General features: G+C 34.2%; 1 protein-coding gene across 2 annotated transcripts; it reads left to right on the top strand.

The window, feature by feature from the left end:
- The first annotated feature begins 4028 nt into the window (after positions 1-4028).
- LOC18448167 (chaperone protein dnaJ 20, chloroplastic) lies at positions 4029-5280 on the top strand. 2 transcript variants are annotated; one of them, XM_006858245.4, is made up of 2 exons: positions 4029-4797; positions 4950-5280. In XM_006858245.4, the coding sequence occupies exons 1-2, from the start codon at positions 4360-4362 to the stop codon at positions 5115-5117; spliced, it is 606 nt and encodes a 201-aa protein (XP_006858307.1). In that variant the 5' UTR covers positions 4029-4359; the 3' UTR covers positions 5118-5280. The 2 variants fall into 2 exon arrangements, with proteins under 2 accessions (XP_006858307.1, XP_020531626.1); XM_020675967.2 differs by having other exon boundaries at positions 4907-5280.
- The last annotated feature ends 15087 nt before the right edge of the window (positions 5281-20367 follow it).

Here is a 20367-nt window from a genome sequence, read left to right as displayed (position 1 = left end):
CACTAAAAATTGTAGTGCTGGCATAAGAAAAATTCACTTCTCTGCCTTGATCATTATGGTTGTGAAAAAAATTAAGATAGAAAGCTTACCCGCTAATGTTTTGGTAAACGGGAAAGGTTTCTATACTTTTCCTATAGTTTGACAGATATATGCTTCCCCTCCGATCCAACCATCCAATTTAGATCAAGTGAGCCACACACTATTTGATCTAGATCCGATGGCTCATAGTATTTTATTTTTAAATTTTTTTACAAATTGAATGAATATGAAATTTGGTAACGTATCATCTTCTCAATGTGGCGCACCTACAAAAAATATTTGATAAAATATAATGATCAAAATACCCCTTAATACTTTCAGGGTTATTTTAGTTATTTTATTTTATTGAATATATATATATATATATATATATATAAGGAGTGGATGCCAAAAAATTGGTGTCAAAATAATTTCTAGAAAAAAATTAAAAATAAAATAGTGTAGAGACGTGACATTGTGATTGGGGCCATCTTAACCGTACATACAGAATGGACGGTTGGATAAGGGGAACCATATCAGTTCTATGATATGGGGAAGCATAAAAAGTTTGCCCAACATCAATTGCTTCATTGGTAGAAAATTTATTTGGTTGTGCCTATCATAAAGTTATCTGAGATAAACTTATGGGCAATTATATATATAAGTTTATCTTTGTTTTTGCTTTATCCAAAGTAATTTGTTGAACGTCACATGTGCTTGGACAATATTAGCTAAAAAGAGCTTGAAATCATTGAAAAAAATAAATACTTACATAAGAAAAAATTTTATATAAGGTTGAGGCCCTAAACAATCAAACTAAGGTGCCGCACAAAAATTTACCCAAAGAAGTTGTTTCGATGAAATTCAATCATCTCGATCTTGATAAAAAATGGACTTCAAGTCTTAAAAATAGTGCATCATATAATGCATTATCTAGACTGTCATTTTTCAAGATTTTCAAGTGTTCATAGATTTGTTTGATCTACATTATTGAAGCTTTAAATTTTATAATTACATATTACAAGCCATTACAAAGATTTTTGGTACTTAACAACATCTTTTATTATTATTTGAAGGTGCTCCTTACTTTGATTGTTTAGTGCCTTAGCCTTATATAAACTACATCTTTTTTATAATATAATATACATAGCCAAATCATCATCATCATCATAACTTTTTCTCAATTAATCAGAATCAGCTTAGATATGTACTAAATAACTAACAAAATAACTTTATTTATAATATCTAAATTTTAAATTTGGATGCAGTTTGTATGGAGTCGAGGCTCTAAATAATCAAATGAAAATTTCTTTCAAGAGGGCTGGACAGCATTTCTACATATACGGTCCAAAAAGTGTAAAGCATCCATCTCAACCATTGATGCAAATAGGTGATCCATATATAAACAATAGAAACTCACAGTCCAAATGTTTTTTTACAAGAATTATTATTTGTAGTTTTTAAAATTTATTTATTTTTCATATTCATGATCTCCATGTTAGAGATTACACATCCTTAAAAATTAAGTCTTAAAATCCATCTCAAAAATAGATTTTATTAAGAGGCCCACATTTCTACATATGCGGGTTTGGCCACATAGAATCTTGGTCCTAGTCAAATTAGAGCTCACCTTCAAATAGTGTCGAGAAATGTGGTTTCAATACTGGAAGTCTTTGTGATAGCCTTAAAATATATTTTCACATCTAATTATAAAATTTAAAGTTTAAAAAATAGTGTAGATCTATGAAAATTTTGAATTCGACGGTCCAAAAATGTGTTACAAGATGCACTATTTCCAAAACTTGAAATCCAATTTTTTTTTCTCATGTCTATTAATCTTGATGTCGAGATGATCAATTTGAGGATACTCGGGCAGCAAAATAACATCTTCCAGTAAAAGTTTGGTGGTTGGATCTAGTTTGATTGTTTTGAGCCTCGGCTCTATATAAACTTTTTCCTTTAATTTTATATTCTATATAAAATTAATTATTATCCACAAATTCCGTAGAGGGAGAGAGAGTAAACACTAAATTGGAGAGAGAGAAATTACCGAAGGCAGTAGATAAAGTTGTATCACAGGTGGACCCCAGCTCTGCTGTGCCCAACCCCTTCATATCCACCCCATACGCACCTCTCCAATTGGCCCACGCGACATACGTGTCAGAAGATCGGAGGACTTGACTCTTACTCACCCATCCACCCACAATATTAAGAAGGTCCCAACACTAACCGGAGTTCGGCCCGGGCTGCCATATTCTAAAATAGTAGTGCCTGGGCCACAATGTGTGGGCTATAGCTAGGATAGGACTAGTGCGAGCAATTTTGGCCTACCCTAGTCTATTTTTTTAGGGTGCGGTTTTCATCGAACCTAGGCTCTAAACAATTAAAAGAAAAATATCTCCGTACCCCATTTATAAGTTTTATATCTCAATAAACCTAAGGTTTCAAAACATATATTGAGTCATAAATATTCTAAGTTTTATATTTTTTAATCTCTTAAGCTAGCTTTATTCCTTTTAAATTTATTTTTTTGCCTGAAACAAATATAAAAAAGACATACTTTCTAAACATCATCCTTTCTCTCTCTTCACATGATTTTTCCCTAAATCTAGCTCTACCTATTTTCCCATTTTCTCTTCTCCCATGTCTCTCACTCTCTCTTCCCGGTTAGAGAGATAAAGAGAGTGAATGTTAGAGAGAGAGAAATTTGAGGAGAATATATCATATAAAAAGAGGAAGGGTTTAAAATGAACATGTCTTTTTTCTATTTATTAGGGCCAAAAAAATAATTAAAAGTGGATAAAGTTACTCAAGGGTTAAGAGATATACTTTTAGCCATTGGGACTATTGAGATATGAAAACAAAAAATAGGGGCGAGGAGGATATTTCCCCACAAATAAATTAGACCTTATGTGCAAATAGTATCGATAACTATCGTTTCAATATTGGAAATCTTTGTGATAGCCTTAAAATATAATTTCATCTTTATTTATAAAAGTTTAAAACTTCAAAATTCGTTTAGATCGATAGATCTATGAAAACTTGTAATTCTTGAAAATTGACAGTCAAAAAATGCGTTACAAAATACATGATTTCCAAAACTTGAAATCTATTTCTTTTTCATGTCTATGCATCTTGATGTCGAGATGATCAATTTGAAGATATTTGGGCATCAATACAACCTCTTCTAGTCAAATTTTTGAGATAGGCTCAAATTTGATCGTTTAGAGCCTCGTTCTATATAAACTTTTCTATTTTTTATGGATGTGGTTTATATATGGTTCCAATTTTAAACATTCGAAATAAATAATATGTCCAAATTTTATCATAACATGTAATTTTGTGTAAAAGATTTTTAAGATTATTTGAAAATCTATTTTTTATATTTAATTATAACATTTTAAACTCCAAAAATATTAAAATCAAGTAGATCTATAAACATATGAAAATCTTAAAATTGGAAGATCTAGCTAATGTGTTACAAGATGCAGTGTTTTTGGGACTTAAAATCTCTTTTTTTTTTTTTTATATTCATAAATCTTTGGGACTCAAAATTATTATTTTTTTTTTTTCATATTCGTAAATATCCGAGATGATCAATTAGAGGGTTTTACTTACAACCTTACCTGGAATTTTGAGGTTAGTCCTTTATTCTACTTGTAACCTTATAAACTTTTTCCTCTCTTTATTTTCTTATTTATTTGGCAACCGGGCTCCATTCAAACGAGGGCCCAGTCCAGCCAGTTGCCATCTTGAGAACCACCAAAACCTGATCACCGCAACGTAAGGCGAAATGAGAATATACAAATAGGGTTCCGAGAATAATAATCTTCCAAACTACTAAACTCAATCCAACGGTTGTGCTTCGCTTTCGACATTAATGCTGCCCTGTCATTTTGGTGGCAGACATAAGAGAGAGAGAGAGGGTTTCTAGAGAGAGAGAAGAGAGAGAGCAGCTTGGTTTGTAAAGAATGAAGGAAATATCCGATCGCCAGTTTTAGAGAGAGAAAGAGAGGGTGAGGAGGAACGGTTTCTGGATTGAGATTCGGGTTTAATTACTTGGTTTTAGATAGAGAAAGCGATTCCATTGTAGAGCAACAAAGGAGTTCTGGATTCCTGTTTAGTTTTAGAAAGAGAAATTGCAGATTTTGTTACTCGAGAGAGGAGAATTTCAATATTGTTTCAGTTGCAGAGAGGGAAATTGAGAAGGTTGAATTGTTTCATTGTTTTAGTTGCAGAGAAGGAAATTGAGAAGGTTGAATTGCAGAGAGAGAGAGAGAGAGAGAGAGAGAGAGAGAGGGATTTTATTAGAGAGAAAACATTGCAGTTTAGAGAGAGGAGATGAGCAGCCATGTGCTCCCAAGCAATGGAACCATCTTCCTGGTTCGGTCCCTCACTTTCCCCTCGAACCTCAACAGAGCTTCTCCCAAGACCAGTCATGGTCAATTCAACCACCGCCTGAGTTTCTCGGGACGCTTTTCAATCGCAAGAGCGATTTGCAGGACGAACGAGAACGCTGCTGCTATGAGTTTCTATGAGCTTTTAGGAATCCCAGAGACCGGAACCCTAATCGAAATCAAGCAAGCATACAAGCAGATGGCAAGAAAGTATCACCCTGATGTTTCTCCACCCGATCTCGCTGAAGAAAACACACAGATATTCATTCAGGTTCAGGAAGCTTACGAGACTCTCTCTGATCCCAGGACCAGGGCTCTCTATGATAAGGATTTGGCAGGAGGCCTCCATTTGGCTTTCTCTACAAGAAAACGCATGGATCAGGTAAGGCGATCTCCACCATTCTTCGACCATTGTGATCTCTTTTGCAGTAATTTTGTAGTTTCTATCTCTCAAGATGAGTTTTACTGATCTCAATTGTTTATGGAATTAGGGTTTGGAGGAGTTTTACTGATCTCTTTGGTTTATGAAATTAGGGTTTGGAGGAGAGAGAAGAGTGGAGAGGGAGGTGGGAGGATCAATTGGGTGAGCTGAAGAGGAGGAGTATGAGTAAAGACATGAATGGGGGAGGCAACATGTCATGGGGTGCAAGAATGAGAAGGCAAATGAGAGAAGAATCCAAATTGCAGAATGATTGTCTTTGATTTTGATAAAGAGATGGTTTTTACAGCAATTAATTGAGAAAAGGCGACGATGATGAAACAGTTTCTGTACTTTACTTTTCCTCTACATAAACTGTGTGTAGACTGTAGATAATGTACAAAATAAACAACCGAGTATAAAGTTCAAGTAACCTTGCTACGACTCTTTCTTGGGTGTTTTTTCGTATTTCGTTGCTGAACCTCTTACCAAAAAAAAAAAAAAAGTATGAAAGTACTTGTTTCAATCTTATTTTTTCTTCTCTTCCTATTTATTTTTCTTCTCATTGTTAATAGACCCTTAATTGAAACTAGGAAATTTAAAGGAAAAAGTTTACAGAAGTTTGTAACGGAAAAAAATTATATAAAGTTACAACCTTAAAAGTAGAGTTCCATTCCCACCATTAATATCACCTCATTAAAGTTAACTCCTAATCTACTTGAAAAAAAAAAAAAACTTTATAATTGATCATCTTGATATCGAGATATAAAAGTATAAGATTTTGATTGCAAGAAATAATGCATCTTGCAACGCATTATGTAGTCTGTCTATTTTCAATATTTTCATATGTTTATAGATCTAATTGATTTTAACTATTTTTGGAGTTTAAAATTTTAGAATTAAATATGGAAATAGATTTTGGAGTTTAAAATTTTAGAATTAAATATGAAAATAGATTTTGAGATAATCTTAAAAAAATTTTATACCAAAATTATGAGTTATAATAAAATTTAAAGGTGATCCTTAATTGGATTGTTTAAGGTTGCAACCTTATAGAAACCACACCTTTTATTAAAAGGGTGATGTTTTATAAGTTGCTTTTATACAAGGAAAGCGCGCCTCTAAATTTTGATGGGAGATGTAGTTTTGGCATTGTAAAATTTATTATGGCTTGAAAATCAATGGTTTGAAAATCAATATTCAACCATAATTATGAAATTTTAAATTTAAAAAATAGTGTACATCGAGTAGATTTGTAAATGTTTTAAAATCCAAAATAGACGGTTTAGATAATTTGTTAGAAGATTCACTATTTTTAATACATTAATTTTTTTTATTTCTTTATATCCATTCATCTTGAGGTCTTGCCCATCAATCCGAAGGTTTCTATAATACGAGGTTGTAACTTTGTATAAAAGGGTATTTTGAAATTAAATCACAAGATTTGGATGGAATGTTGCATAATTCATCTCTCAAGGGTATTTAGATAAATTCTCCATTAGAACTATTATGCTGTTATTTGTTGTATTGGGGCAAGGAGTGAAAGGCTAATTAATGGGAGTTTTAATAAGTAATTCGTGAACTTGCTTTCAAATTTTATGGTCAATTAATGGGAGTTTTAATTAGTAATTCGTGAACTTGCTTTCAAATTTTATTGTCACTTTCTTCATTAAGCAAAGTCCCTGATATCTTTTACAGAATGAATTAATTTTCCTAGATTGCGATGAACATTAGATGGGGAAAAAGAAAATCGGTGTTTTTTTTCCTTTTTTGTTGGGTAATTTAGTGGGGAAGATATGCCCTTATCGTTTTTTCGATAGATGGGGGAGTTACATTTTGAAGGTGTTAATTGAGGGTGTCAATGGCACAAATGGATACCGTGAGGTGGTAATTAGGTGTGGGGATGCTACACCCTAGCCCCTTTCCTAAACCGGTGCTCTTTCACTAACATTATATTCATAATTTACACCCCATTCTACTTCTAACCTAGAATTTACGATGTAACTTGAAGAATTCTCAGATCATAGGAAAATTTATTCAGATGCTGGAGAGCTAGATGAGGAAAGAGTTAACGAATTAAGGTGGTTGGTTCTATTAAACATATTTCGAACATTTTAAGTGCTCCCCTCACGAGTGTGTAGAGGTGGCAATGGACCCAACCAGACCTGAGACCCAACAGGTAGACTTAGCTTAGGGTCCAAGTATGGGTCCAAATTTTTGACCCGAATGCTATTTGGGTTAGGGTCCAGGACTAGCTGGACCCGACCACCCGTACTCGTAGTCATAGGGTATATGAAGGCAATCATGTATCTTTAGACTTGCGCTAGGTGTTCATATTGTCACAAAAAAAAAGAAGCTCGTAGTCATACGGTATATGATTATAAAATAAAAGGTAACCAAAAAAAGAAAAAAAAAGCTCACAGTCATAGAGTGGCAATGGATCCGACCAGACCGAGTCCAAGTCCAAGTCCAAGTCCAAGTCCAGCAAGACCCGACCAGTACTTGACCCGTTGCCACCCCTACGAGTGTGCACCTGAAAATTTCTGTGTTGGCCTTGGTATGGAGATAGAGGGAGCTTCTAGAATTGGATCTTCCTCTTCTTTCATTTCATTTTTCATATCCTTTTGACGCTTTCCTTTTATGAGGATTTCTTGAGCTAATACCAAATGGACATTCTTTTTTTTAGCTTAAATTGTATCATCATGAGAGTCAGCAGGAAAGTTTTTTTTTTTTTCTTTATTTTTTGTTTCATCATGAGCGTCGTTGTCTCATCATGAGAATTAGCAGAAAAGCTTTTTTTTTTTCTTTTTTTTTTAACTTTTTTTTTTAAGTGAGTCAGTGGGGGGGTGGGGGCGGGGGGGGGGGGGGGGGGGGGGGGAGCGGGGAGGGCTCTTATCCTTGATAGGAATTGAGTTTTTTTTTTTTAATGAGTTAGTGAGAAGAGAGCTCTTACCATTGATAAAAAATAAGCCTAATATGTAGAGTTGTAAATCGTCAAGTGCTAACCAATTAAGCAGGGCTCTTTTCTTAACCGGTAGGAAAGCTTTGTATAAGTAAATCATAAGTAACTACAAATCCCAAATTCTCGCGTTTGCATTTCATTTTCATTTCTTAGCTTTACTTTATTTTCCTCATTGTAACATGCGTAAGACAAAATTCAAAGAGGATTGGGTTATCTTGCAAACATGAACCCTTTTCTTCAATTGAATTGACGCAGGTAGATCGATGGATATATGGCATGCACAATTTTAAATTCAAAGAGGATTGGGTTATCTTGCAAACATGAACCCTTTTCTTCAATTGAATTGACGCAGGTAGATCCATGGATATATGGCATGCACAATTTTATATGTTGGATATTTAACAAAATCGTAGTTTTACCGAGGGTTTTAAAAACACCGATTCAGATTGCAATCACTTTATTTGGACTGGGAATATGTGGGGCTGTCCAATTCCTATCACCTGGCCGGTTCCCAAAGAAACCTTCGGGTTCTTACCACATATAAATAAGTTGCAATAATCTACACTGTTTATTTTATTTAGATGATGTGTATTTTACAATATCTTGAAAGACATGCTACATTTTCACACTTTTTAGAAAAATATATCCATCTTACACTATCAAACTAAAATGGATGATGCAAAATATTACAACCTTAATTCTACAAGTGACATTGCAACCTTATATAAACCACACCCTTACCTAATAATATTAGTTTTCTTTGAGGATCAAGGTGCCTAAGTTGGCTATAATAATTTCTATAATTGTTTGGTAAATGTGCATGAAACAAGTGATTAGGTGTTCATGACTCTCATATCAATTTTGTACCACTAGCAACTATTATCCAAAGGGTGCGGTTCATATAGAGCCGCGGCTCTAAACAATCAAAGTAGAGCTTACCTTTAAATAGTGTTGAGAAATGTGGTTTCAACAATAGAAATCTTTGTGAAAGTCCTAAAATATATTAAAAAAATATACTCATATCCTTTAATTTTTTGTTTCATTTTTTGATAAACCTAAAGTTTCAAAAGATATCTTTTAACCCCCTGACCACTTTAAACCTATTTTTTAACCTAAACAAATGTGAGAAAGACATGCTATTTTTAAACTCAATCCTTTCTCTCTATTCACTTATATACTCCAAACTTCTCTCTTTCTCTCTCTTCCTGAGTCTCTCTGACTCTCTCTCTCCTCCCGTGTTTCTCCAAACACCTCTGTCTCCTCCCAGTAACCTCTCACTTCCATAAAGCCCTTCATTCTCTAGAAGATTGAAGGATGGCTTTTAGCAAAGGCATGTCTTTTTACATTTGTTTGGCCTAAAAAAACAAATTTAAATTAGCTTAAGGGGTTAGAAAAAATAAAATCTACAATTTTTATGCCTTAAGATATCTTTTAAAACTTTGGGTCTATTGTGAAATGACACCTAAAAATACGGGGAATGGAGATATTTTTTCAAATATATTTTCATCTCTAATTATAAAATTTAAATCTTAAAAAATAGTGTAGATCAAGCCAATCTATGAAAACATGAAAATATTGAATATTGATGATCCAAAAATGCATTACAAGATGCATTATTTCCAAATATTAAAATCCATTTTTTTCTCATGTCCTTGCATCTTGATGTCGAGATAATCAATTTGAGGATATTCGGGCATCAAAACAACCTCTTATAGTGAAATTTTTGAGGTGGGCTCTAATTTGATTGTTTAGAGCCTCAGTTTTATATAAACTTTTTCCTTATCCAAATGTAGGGATCGGTGAAAAGTTTATTTTGATGGCCAACGAAGAGAATTAATAAGTGTTGGGTTTATGTGGGCTTTAAAGGCCTTAAGAGATATTGTATAAACATTTGAATAAATGAATCATAAACTCAGTAGGAGTTTGGTCCTCTTGTGGACCATACTAGGTAAATGCAATTTGTCAATACTTGAACTTGGCTTGACGAGGTAGACCAGTTGAGTTGGAAAAACCCAAGGTACTTTGGCATAGAGATATAACCAAGGAGGGTTTAGTGGGTTACCCATTGATGAGGTCGGAGTATGCTTGGATGAAAGCCGAGGGACTATGTAACCCTTGTGTGTGATGAATAGTTTATAAAGATATGACTACAACCTCATCGTTGTATCATCACACAACATGTACATAGATAGTTGTACTGAGCTAGTAATCCACCATTGATGGTGAAACATGTATATGTACGAGAGATTACCCCTAAGTACTATAACGTCATGGTTGCATCATGGTCTGATGGATTATAGTTTGTCTCTATGGGGGAACTTGAAATCCACAGACTAAGATTATGTCCCCTAGCCCATTAATTGACTTTGGCAGTCCAATCATGAACCTCTGCAGTGGACTGCTGGTCATGGAGGACTGTTGGGTCAGTTTGAAAAAGCTAGTGTGGATCGTGGTCCGTAGTTGAAGGTAAAGCGCTCCTGTTCGTTGATTAAATCCTAAACATATTCGGATTTGATTCCCATCAAAATTAATTTAATTTAATTAATTTTATGTTATTTGATTTTGAATGTTTATTTGAATATGTTGTGAATCTATTGATATTTTAATTTTATCATTTGGATTTATACACTAAGATAAATCCAATTTCTAAAGTTTTAAATAAACTAAGAGATTTAAAAATCCTAAAAGTGAAAAATATTTTTTCTAAAAATATGTGGGACCTTCCATAATTATTGGAGGCCCATTTAATCACATGGGACGGGCCCATGAGTGGTCACCAAAAGGTGGCACGCCCCACCCATAGGGGATGCTTCTTCTTACTAATTGTGGTGAGACACATCTCGTGCTAGTTGGCTTTCCTTTTATGGAGAGAAGCCTGCTTGTATTAAAGGAATGAAATTATATAGCTTTAGAATGTCTTATGGAACAAGAAGGTTTTGATTAAAGAACCTGGAGAAAGTAAAATAATATTTTTCTTATTTAATTTATTTGATGTAACTATATTTAGGAAGAGGAGGATAAAGTTCTAGCACATTTCTTAGCATTTTAATGATGGATCTAAGGAATGGTTGATTCATATCTATTACCTCACAAGTCTCTTTAGATCAACGGTCAAGATTTGCTCCTACAATTTTGTGGCAAACCCTAATACATGAAAAATCTATATATGGGATCATTCCTCTCCCATAATCTCTATACCACTTACCTATTTCTCTTCTCTCTCTAAAATCATCTCTCTCTCTCTCTCTCAACCTTAGCTAGCCTAAGAGGCTAGGCCCCAACCTAACCCCCTATATCTCTCTACATTTGTTGGCACACCTAGGCTAGGTTAAGGTCTCTCCCTTTTGGGTTTTAAAGAAGCTAGGTTGGCTTGTTATTTTTTGGGTAGCAAAGGGATCATCACTTAGCTAATATCTTTCTCCATTCTCTCTTTAATATTCTATCTCTCATAAGCTTCAAGCCAAGAGGCTTGAATTAGTCTAAAGTATCGAGGCTTTAGGTGGGTGGTTCTAGATCGAGATCCATGTGCGTTGATTGGGTTATGCCATACGAAGGAAAATTCTATAGACTGATCAAAGATCCCGAGCACCATCAGAAAGATGAGACTTGGCATGGAGTGTACTAAGCCCAGTTGATGTAATCTCTGGTAATTTTATGTATTTAAAGTTCTATGTGTGTTATGTTATTCTTTTACGATAAATCAAAGACTTCAGGTTTTGATTATTTTATAAAAACTTTTAGTTTAGATGGTAGCAAGTGAGACCGTATGTTTCCTTTGTTTATTTATTTCAAGTGAAACTTAATTATAATTGAACATTGTGAGTGATCTTGTCGATGAAAGAGAAAATTTTTAAATATATACACCATGCAATATCACATAGTCCATCTTTCAATAAGTGCTAGGAGAGCCAGATTCTCCCATATGGCATTTGAGGTGTTATTTTTAGCTTGATAGAGTTTTTATAAGGCATAGGCTTTATAAAAACAAAGTAAACCGCACTTCAAATCCTAGTTTGAGAGCACTTTGGCCGTTAGAAATCATGGTGATGGCTCCAAAATCAATTTTCAACACTCACTATGAAATTTGAAACTCAAAAACTAATATAGATCTTGTAGATCCTTGAACACTTAATTTTCGGGTGAAATGAATGGTCTAGATCATCATAATCCAAGCATTATCCCAAGTATTTAAGGTTGGCTACATAAATCCTATTCTTTCATTCTTCTCTATCAAGGGTCATACTCTCAATGACCAAAAGTCATTATATTCTTTTTTACTACTTCTATCAATGTCCCTTTGGGCCTTTCCCTTACACTTGAACCAAATCGCTAACCGGTACTGTATTAGGCCTATGTTGCACATGAGCAGCCCACCTATGTCTACTTCCGCTCATCTTATGTCCTGTACCTAAAGTCTCTCGTATATAATCATTTTGAATTCTATCTTTTCTTGTACTGCCATTCATCTATCTCAACATCATCACTATATATATATATGAGTAATGATACTATGAGCTCCTTCCACAACTATGTGAGTAGGACCCCCAATAATCACCATTAAATTTCGACACAGATCTCTAGAAAAGTTATCAATAAACCTATTCACCCAAGTCCCACACCCATGTCATAACTTTTCTAGAGATCTGTATCAAAATTAAATGATGAATTTTTAGGGTACTACTCATATGGGTGTGGGAGGGTCTCATAGTGTCATTACTATATATATATATATATAAAGAGAGAGAGAGAGAGAGAGAGAGAGAGAGAGAGAGAGAGAGAGAGAGAGAGAGAGTTGGGTAAGCATAGAGAGAGTGCGAGGGAGAGATGCTAGAAGATAGAAGATGTCGTTTTTGTCCAGGTCCCAACAAGCAGTATGCTCATTTTAATTTTTTTTATAAGACTCCGAAATGAAATTTGACTGGGAGATTAGTTTTTCAAGCACTGGGGAAGAAAATAACGCTTTTATTTTGGGGACAAAATAAAGAAAATGATTTCTAGCAGAAAAACATTTCCACCCCATATTTGGATCCAAAGAGAAGGGCAATCTGTCTGGAAAATCATTTCTAGGGAATCTTTTTCCAGGAATCAAAACGGCCCTTGGTTATAACCATTGGTTGATTTTTTCCATTGATATGAGGCCGATATCTATTTTAATGAAGGAGATTTTTAAATCTCCAGTCATCCTCGGACGGTCTAGCAAAATGAACGGTTCAAACTGACTATATAACGAACACAAAGTGCATATGTTTCTATGGAAGTGCATTTAAAATTCATCATTATTTATGGTCATTGTAAAATCTTTTTCCGAATTATTAGTAAAAAGTATAAATTACAATCCCAGTTCCTTACTCTCTCTAATATGAGCTCTTACAATCTCATTCTCCCTCTCTCTCACTCTCGTTTTATATTGCAATTTTTTATTAATTGTCATGTTCTTCACACACGTATACCATCTCAGCATATTTCACCATTTGCTTTTATTTGGTCATCACACATATTATCTGGAAGGCTCTATAATAATAAACTGCCAGTACAACTTGCATTCGATTAAACATTCAGGATCTTCACATGCCATAAATACACTATTAATTAGGAGATACAACCAAAACCTGTAACGAAGTGGCCATTGCATATTTATGGAATTAGAAGTAAATAGTGTACCCTTGGAGATTTAATTTTGGAAAAAGTTTATATAAAGACGAGGCTCTAAACAATCAAATTAGAGCTCACCTCAACAATTTTACTTGAAGGGGTTGTTTTGATGCCCTAATATCCTCAAATTGATTATTTCGATATCAAGATGCATGAACATGAGGAAAAAAATAGATTTCAAGTTTTAGAAATAATGTATGTTGTAAATTATTTTTGGACCGTCAATTTTTAAGATTTTCAAGTTTTTATAGATCTGCTCGATCTACACTATTTTTGAAGCTTTAAATTTTATAATTAAAGATGAAATACATTTTAAGGCTATCACAAGGATTTTCAAAATTGAAATTGCATTTCTAGATACTATTTGAAAGTGCGCTTTATGATTGTTTAGAACCTCGACTCTATACAAACTGCACTCTTGATTTTTAGTATTAAACAAGACAAGCCAGAAATAAAACAAAGGGAAACACTTAGTGCGCTTTTGGTATGCATAAACATACTTGTATGAAAGTATTCTCACATAAAAAAAACTCCATCATGTGATTAGGTGGGGGAGGTTTTTTCATACCAATTGATCCCAACACATTTTTTGACATCTATTTTTTTACACAAATTGGCAACACAACCATTTGATGTGAAAAAACACCCACACTCAAATTACATGGAATCGTTTTTGAGAAGGTACTTTTACTAAGTATTTTCATACATACCGAACGTGCGCTTAGTACAAATTGCAATATCTAACTTTTATTACTGCTTTATCTTTAAACCATGATCTTTTATGTAAGTATGGAAATGTTCTTTAGCTTTTGGTATAATTGCTAAACCCTTGAATAATGCTTTACTAACTCTACTCACCTGGTGCTCACAGTCCTTCCAAGAATGGTAAATCTCTGGCCTTCAATATCACGGAATAGTTTTTCCCGTGTCATTTCCTGAGATGCAATAAAAGAGTTGAAACAATTACTAATATTAAGCAACCCATCTAATGGGCAACATCACATGCTTTCCATTTTTTCATTCCAAAACTCATTTTCAAGTGGTCCTTGAGCCTCAACTGGCAACCAACTTTCAAAATTATTTCGTCAATCAGTTATGGCATAAATCCAAACTGCCACTTCAATTCAAAATTAGTCAGTTCCCGGTACGAACTCAAACTACCCTTTCATTCGAAATAATTTTAAGCCCATTCTACGTATGAGCCTAAATTGCTACTTCTCAAAGTAAAAAATATCTAATCCCATATGACGTAAAAGGTCGTGTGTAGACTCAAATTCATTCAAAAGTTTACCAGTATGATATAAAAGGTTGAGTATATTCATTTCCTCATTAACACACTAAAATGTACACCACCGTGTCCATCACTGTAAAACACAATGCTTAGTTGGCTCCAAAGCCGCATGAGCTAAAACTACTAACTATTTCTTTTTTAAAATCTCATCCTTTTTATCAAAATTTTCTATTTTAATTTTAATTTCCTAAATTTAATCTTTTAATTCCATGATTTTTTAATTTAGTACTTAATTTCTTCATTTCTTATTTTTATTATTTCTTATTTCTCTATTCTTAATTTTGAATTTTTTAATTGGCCCATTTCTTAATTTTAAAATTTCTTAATTTCCCATTTCTTAATTTTACAATTTATTTATTAACATTTGTTCATTTCTATTCCTTAATTTTACATTTATTAATTTTAAAATTTCTTAATTGATACTTCTTAATGTCACATTTTTTAATTCAATAAAAACTTCAAGTGTTGAAGCCATTCTGATTTGGAGAATTTTGAAACTATATGGTTGTGTTTTCAAAAAGTCAAATTATTTTGGTTGAAATTGTAAGCCCGGTGCCAATTCTGTTTTGAGAACTTCCTCCCTATTTTCAAAATTTTCTAAAATATTTAAAAAAACAAACGAGTAGGACGATATCCTTGAAATGATGACAATAGTCCCCTATTTAATAAATCCTTCGACTTTGAAGACGATGCTTCTCAAATATCTTAGATCATCCTTAGGATTCTATAACCCAAAAACGACAATCCCTGGTATTTCTTAGCACACATCCAAAAACCAAGAGAAAAGAGAACTCAAAACGAAAAAGTCAATTTTATTTCTATTATTTATTTTAGACTTAAAAAAAATTAGAATCAGTGACACAATGGAACCCGAGCAGCAATTCCAACATATATAGCATATAAACTCGTTAAAGAATGCTCAGCCTCCCTAGATGCAAAAATTCCTAGGTGAGCTGAGACAGCGTGGCGTCAATGTGGACTTGATGGGGTGGTTGTTCTTTGAGCATCAGTTCTAAGTTTTTAAATTAATCATTTTTCTATAGGTATCTATGTCTTTACCGGCTACTTGTTTGTTGAAGGATAATGTGTGCCAAAGAGGGGCAATTGTAGACCACCAGTTTAGAATTAACGATTTTTTATAAATTTCTAGATCTTAATGCATAGAAATGTTCCCTAAAATTAGAGAAAAAACTTTAGAATAGTCATTTATGTTGATAGTTATAGTAGCCAAATATTGAGTTTTCTATATTTGGTTGTAGTAGCCAAAGATGGAGTTTCCTATTTTCCTTTATTTTATGGGATTACAATTGTATTGAGATTTATTTTCGAAAATGCAAGAGTTGTAACTTTATAAATCTTTGGTAAACCAGAGTAATTCTTATAAAGATACTGGTTTACCCTTCGTGGACGTAGGTACTATTGCTGAACCACGTATATGTCTTGTTGATCTTTCTTTCTCTTTTCACTATATCATTTATTACAAATTCTATATAGTATCAGAGCAGAAGTCTTGAGACCTGTGTAGAAAACCCAGACATGTGTAGAAAACCCAACCATTGATCAACAACACATTTGTCTGCCATGATCGCGACTTGGACATTTTTTTAGACGGTGTTTTTCATCCATCTCTCTATGGCGTTTATTACTTTATATGATTGATTGATGTCGGACGATGCTCAAATCCCTCGGGCCATATCTGTCGTTTGAACTTCCCCTTTCAATAAGCTTTTCCTCCGCGAGTCGGTTTTTCGGGCCTTAAACTCTTCTCTTGACATAACAGAAACAACAGCATTTGCACCGGCACCATACTTCACGAGGTCTCATTGAATTGCAAAGGGATCTTGAGGTGTATGGTTTCATAGCAAAGGGATCTTGAGGTAAAACCTCAACAAAAGGTCAGCACGAGTTTTGCAACCTCTTCTTGGGTCTTGTTTGTCCATGGACTCTCCCTCCCTCTATCTAAATCAACCTAGGTACAGTCTCTGGAAGAGCAGGTTTCATAGGTCTAGTTTCTTAGACCCTCTGGAGCTTCCTTCTTTGGTGGGGAAACTCCATTGCGGTGGCTTTCTGTGAAATGCAGACCCCCATGGTCGGACTTCTCTCTTTACCTCTCTCTCTACAATGAGCTTTGAGACATGAGATTCCCAACGTACAATCTAATGGATATGTTTTGTGATAATCAAGCAGCTATGTATATACCCTCCAATCTAGTTTTTCATGAAAGAACCAAGCATATAGAAGTTGATTGTCACTTTGTGAGAGAAAATGTTCATTATCACTTTGTAAGAGAAAAAGTTTAGTAAAAAACTATTAGTACTCTTTATATTCGAAGTGCAATTACAAAGACAAAGTTCCATCAGATACTCTCCAAGTTGGGCTCCATTAATATCTATGCACCAACTTGAGGGGGAGTGTTGATAGTTATAGTAGCCAAATATTGAGTTTCCCATATTTGGTTGTAGTAGCTAAATATTGAGTTTCTTTTTTTCCATTATTTTGTGGGATTATATTTGTAATGAGATTTTTTTCCTAAAATACAAGAGTTGCAACTTTATAAATCTTTGGTGAACCAGAGTAATCCTTATGAATGAGATACTAGTTTATCCTCCGTGGATGTAGGCACCATTGCTGAACCACGTATATGTCTTGTTGATATTTCTCTGTCTTTTCACTATTTCCTTTATTGTAAATTCTACAATTTAAACCCTGGGGATCATACTCATTTAATACACCATAGTCCATAGAAAGCCATAGTCATCCCAGACCATAATCTAGCCCAAAATAATCCAAGCGTATCCAAAATCCCATAAAATTTAGCCCTAAGAAACCTAAATAGTTTTTCAATAGAAAAATAATGAGAAATTTAGAAAATCAATTAGGCTGGTAATTTTGATCAGAAATGGCAAGTAAATACCCTTGGAATCAAAATCTTAAAAAAATATATGTCAATTAGAGTCGGTTAGCATATCGTGTTGAAATTTGCTGTGCAAAAGTCTTAGATTGAGTGTCGTGGGGGTGCTGCACAAGCCAGCAGCCAGCTTTTAATTAGTTGTAGATCACCATCTTCTAATTTTTTGTGCTCATTTGTCTATAAAAGCTCTCGCTTTCAACCTCAAAAGGGTTGGCTCTCTAATGATGCCTTATACCTTAAGCTGACCAAAATTCTAAACGTTAACGCTAGTTCCCCACAAGCCATAAGGATTGGATCATTTTAGGAAGCTAAAAACTCTAGTTTTTCAGCAACCATGATGCTCCATTCTAGAAGAAAAAACATTCATTTATTGATAGTGCTTTAAATTCTGGATTTTTAGGAGGTTCTTAATCTTATCCATTCAAAATCAAGATAAGTCATCCATTTCATAAGAAGAGGATTTCATCAATCAAATCAAGCTTTGATCAAGACTCCTATTCTGGGTCACAGGCTGAAGGGCCTCCGCGGGTCGATAAGTGTTGTGCGTGGAGGCTCTAAACATGATTGATTTTTGGCAAACAAAGTACGAAAAATAAAACATGAAACAAATACAACAAGAACATAAATATTTACTTGATTTACCCCAAAAAGGCTACATCCACAGGCACGACGAATTGAAATCTACTATACCGATGAAAGTTGCAACAAAGATTTTGAGACATAGAGTTACCTTTATAACCTCGACAAAAACCCAAATCAAGCAAACCCTTCTAAACCTGCTCTCTCAAATGTTACCATTGCTGATCATCTCTATTCCATAACTAGACTATTGTCTAAAAAGAGACTATACTATATTCCATAACTTGACCACTGTCTAAGAAGAAAGCTTTGAGAACAAACGAGACTTTATCTCACTAAAAAGGAAAACCACACAAAATATCTATAAAACCCGCTTTTTTACAAGAAACAAACCTCTCAATCTTCAAAATCTACAAGAGGCACCATCACAAAGTTTCTCTCCATAGGAAGTTATCTTCTCTCTAAGAGGTACCTTGTATCTTATGCACAGGAGGCTCTGCCCCCATCTCTCTAGAGGAAATCACCTTTCCTATATGGTAACTCAACTAAGGCACACAAATTCTCTGCACTTTCATCCCATATATATAAGGTTAGAAATCCATACTAAATAGGAAACTTCATATATAAAATTATATATATCTCCAAAGACCAAGAGAAATATCTAAGAGTCCTAATCTTTTTTGGATTTCTATTTCATTTAGGAAACTAATCAATTATCAATCTCAATCCCACATAATATGAGAATATCTCAATCACAAATATTATGAGATTTTTTAATGTAAGTGATTTTGGATAGCACCAAATCCAACAATAAGTTTATTTATTTGAATTTATTTTTAGTTTTATAGAATTTCTTGTGATTTTTATTCCTCTTTCTGTGCTTATTTGGTTCTATATTCCTGACTTTGATGTGATTCCGACGATCCATAGAGGGTTCTATCTTTAGCAAGGTCTGATCACCTTTGGGTTGGAATTTGACTGAACCCCCAATATTTTGAATTAATTCATGTAGAGTGAGTTTTTGCCAAATCTAGAATAAGATCATGCCTAGATTTGGGTGATATAAAAAATCGGATCCCTTGGTATTCAAATTCATGACCATGATGCAGTGGAGGTTGCCTAAGCCTTCCACAAATCTAAAAAAACATAAATGGTTCCAAGTTACCTATAATGAGATTCTACAATGGAAGTTCATTAGGGTGTAGAACACACCTTTCTTGATTACTCATAGGAATTGTCTCTCTTATTTTTTTTTGCAATTTTTGATGGAGTACCCTCTTGCTCAAGGACCATAACTCCAACACTATGTATGGTTTCTTCATGGGACTTTTCCTATGGTCCAAAACCCCATGTTAAACAACCCAACCTTCTTCAAATTTTTGATACACAGAACTGACATCCTTCAAAGATTGTCCAATAACTCCCAAACTATAAATGATAATCAAATGCAACTACAATTACATGCCAAATATAATATCTTGATTATGAGAATTTTACAAGATATATGTTATTTCTAATTGTAAATCCCTATATTGTAGGGATTTATAATTTGAAATAATGAAACCGTCTAACACTTCCTCTCAAGTTCTAGTGTGAATATCGAGAACACCCAACTTGCGAATCAAAGAATTGAATTGGTCGCGCCAAGAGCTTTAGTGAATACATCAGCAAGCTGCCGTGTTGTTGGAATCTAGGAGGTCCAAAGAACTTCATTTTGGATCTCTTCTCGAATGTAGTGACAATCAAGCTCGATGTGTTTTGTCCGTTCATGAAACACATGATTGGCAGCAATGTATAATGCAGCTTGATTGTCACAATAGAGAATGGCAAGTGGTGAGTGAGGAACTTCGAAGTCATGCAGCAGGGAGTGTAACCAGGTGATTTCACGGCTGGTAGTAGCCATAGCTCTGTATTCGGCCTCGCCGAAAGATCGACTAACAATATGTTGCTTCTTGGTTTTTTAAGAAATAAGAGAATAATTAAGAAGAGCACAATATCCAGTGGTAGAGTGGCGAGTATCAGGGCAACTTACCCAATCAGAGTCACAAAAAACTCGAAGTTGAAGAGGGTTGTTTAAAGGAAAAAATAGACCTTGTCCCGATGCAAGTTTTAAGTACTGAACAAGGCGTAGGGTTGCTT

This window comes from Amborella trichopoda, chromosome 5 (assembly GCF_054954075.1).
Source record: "Amborella trichopoda isolate Santa Cruz 75 chromosome 5, AtrichopodaSantaCruz75HAP2 v2.0, whole genome shotgun sequence".
NCBI lineage: Eukaryota > Viridiplantae > Streptophyta > Magnoliopsida > Amborellales > Amborellaceae > Amborella > Amborella trichopoda.
The sequence above is the reverse complement of the archived record's forward strand: the minus strand, read 5'-3'. Positions and strand labels throughout refer to the sequence as shown.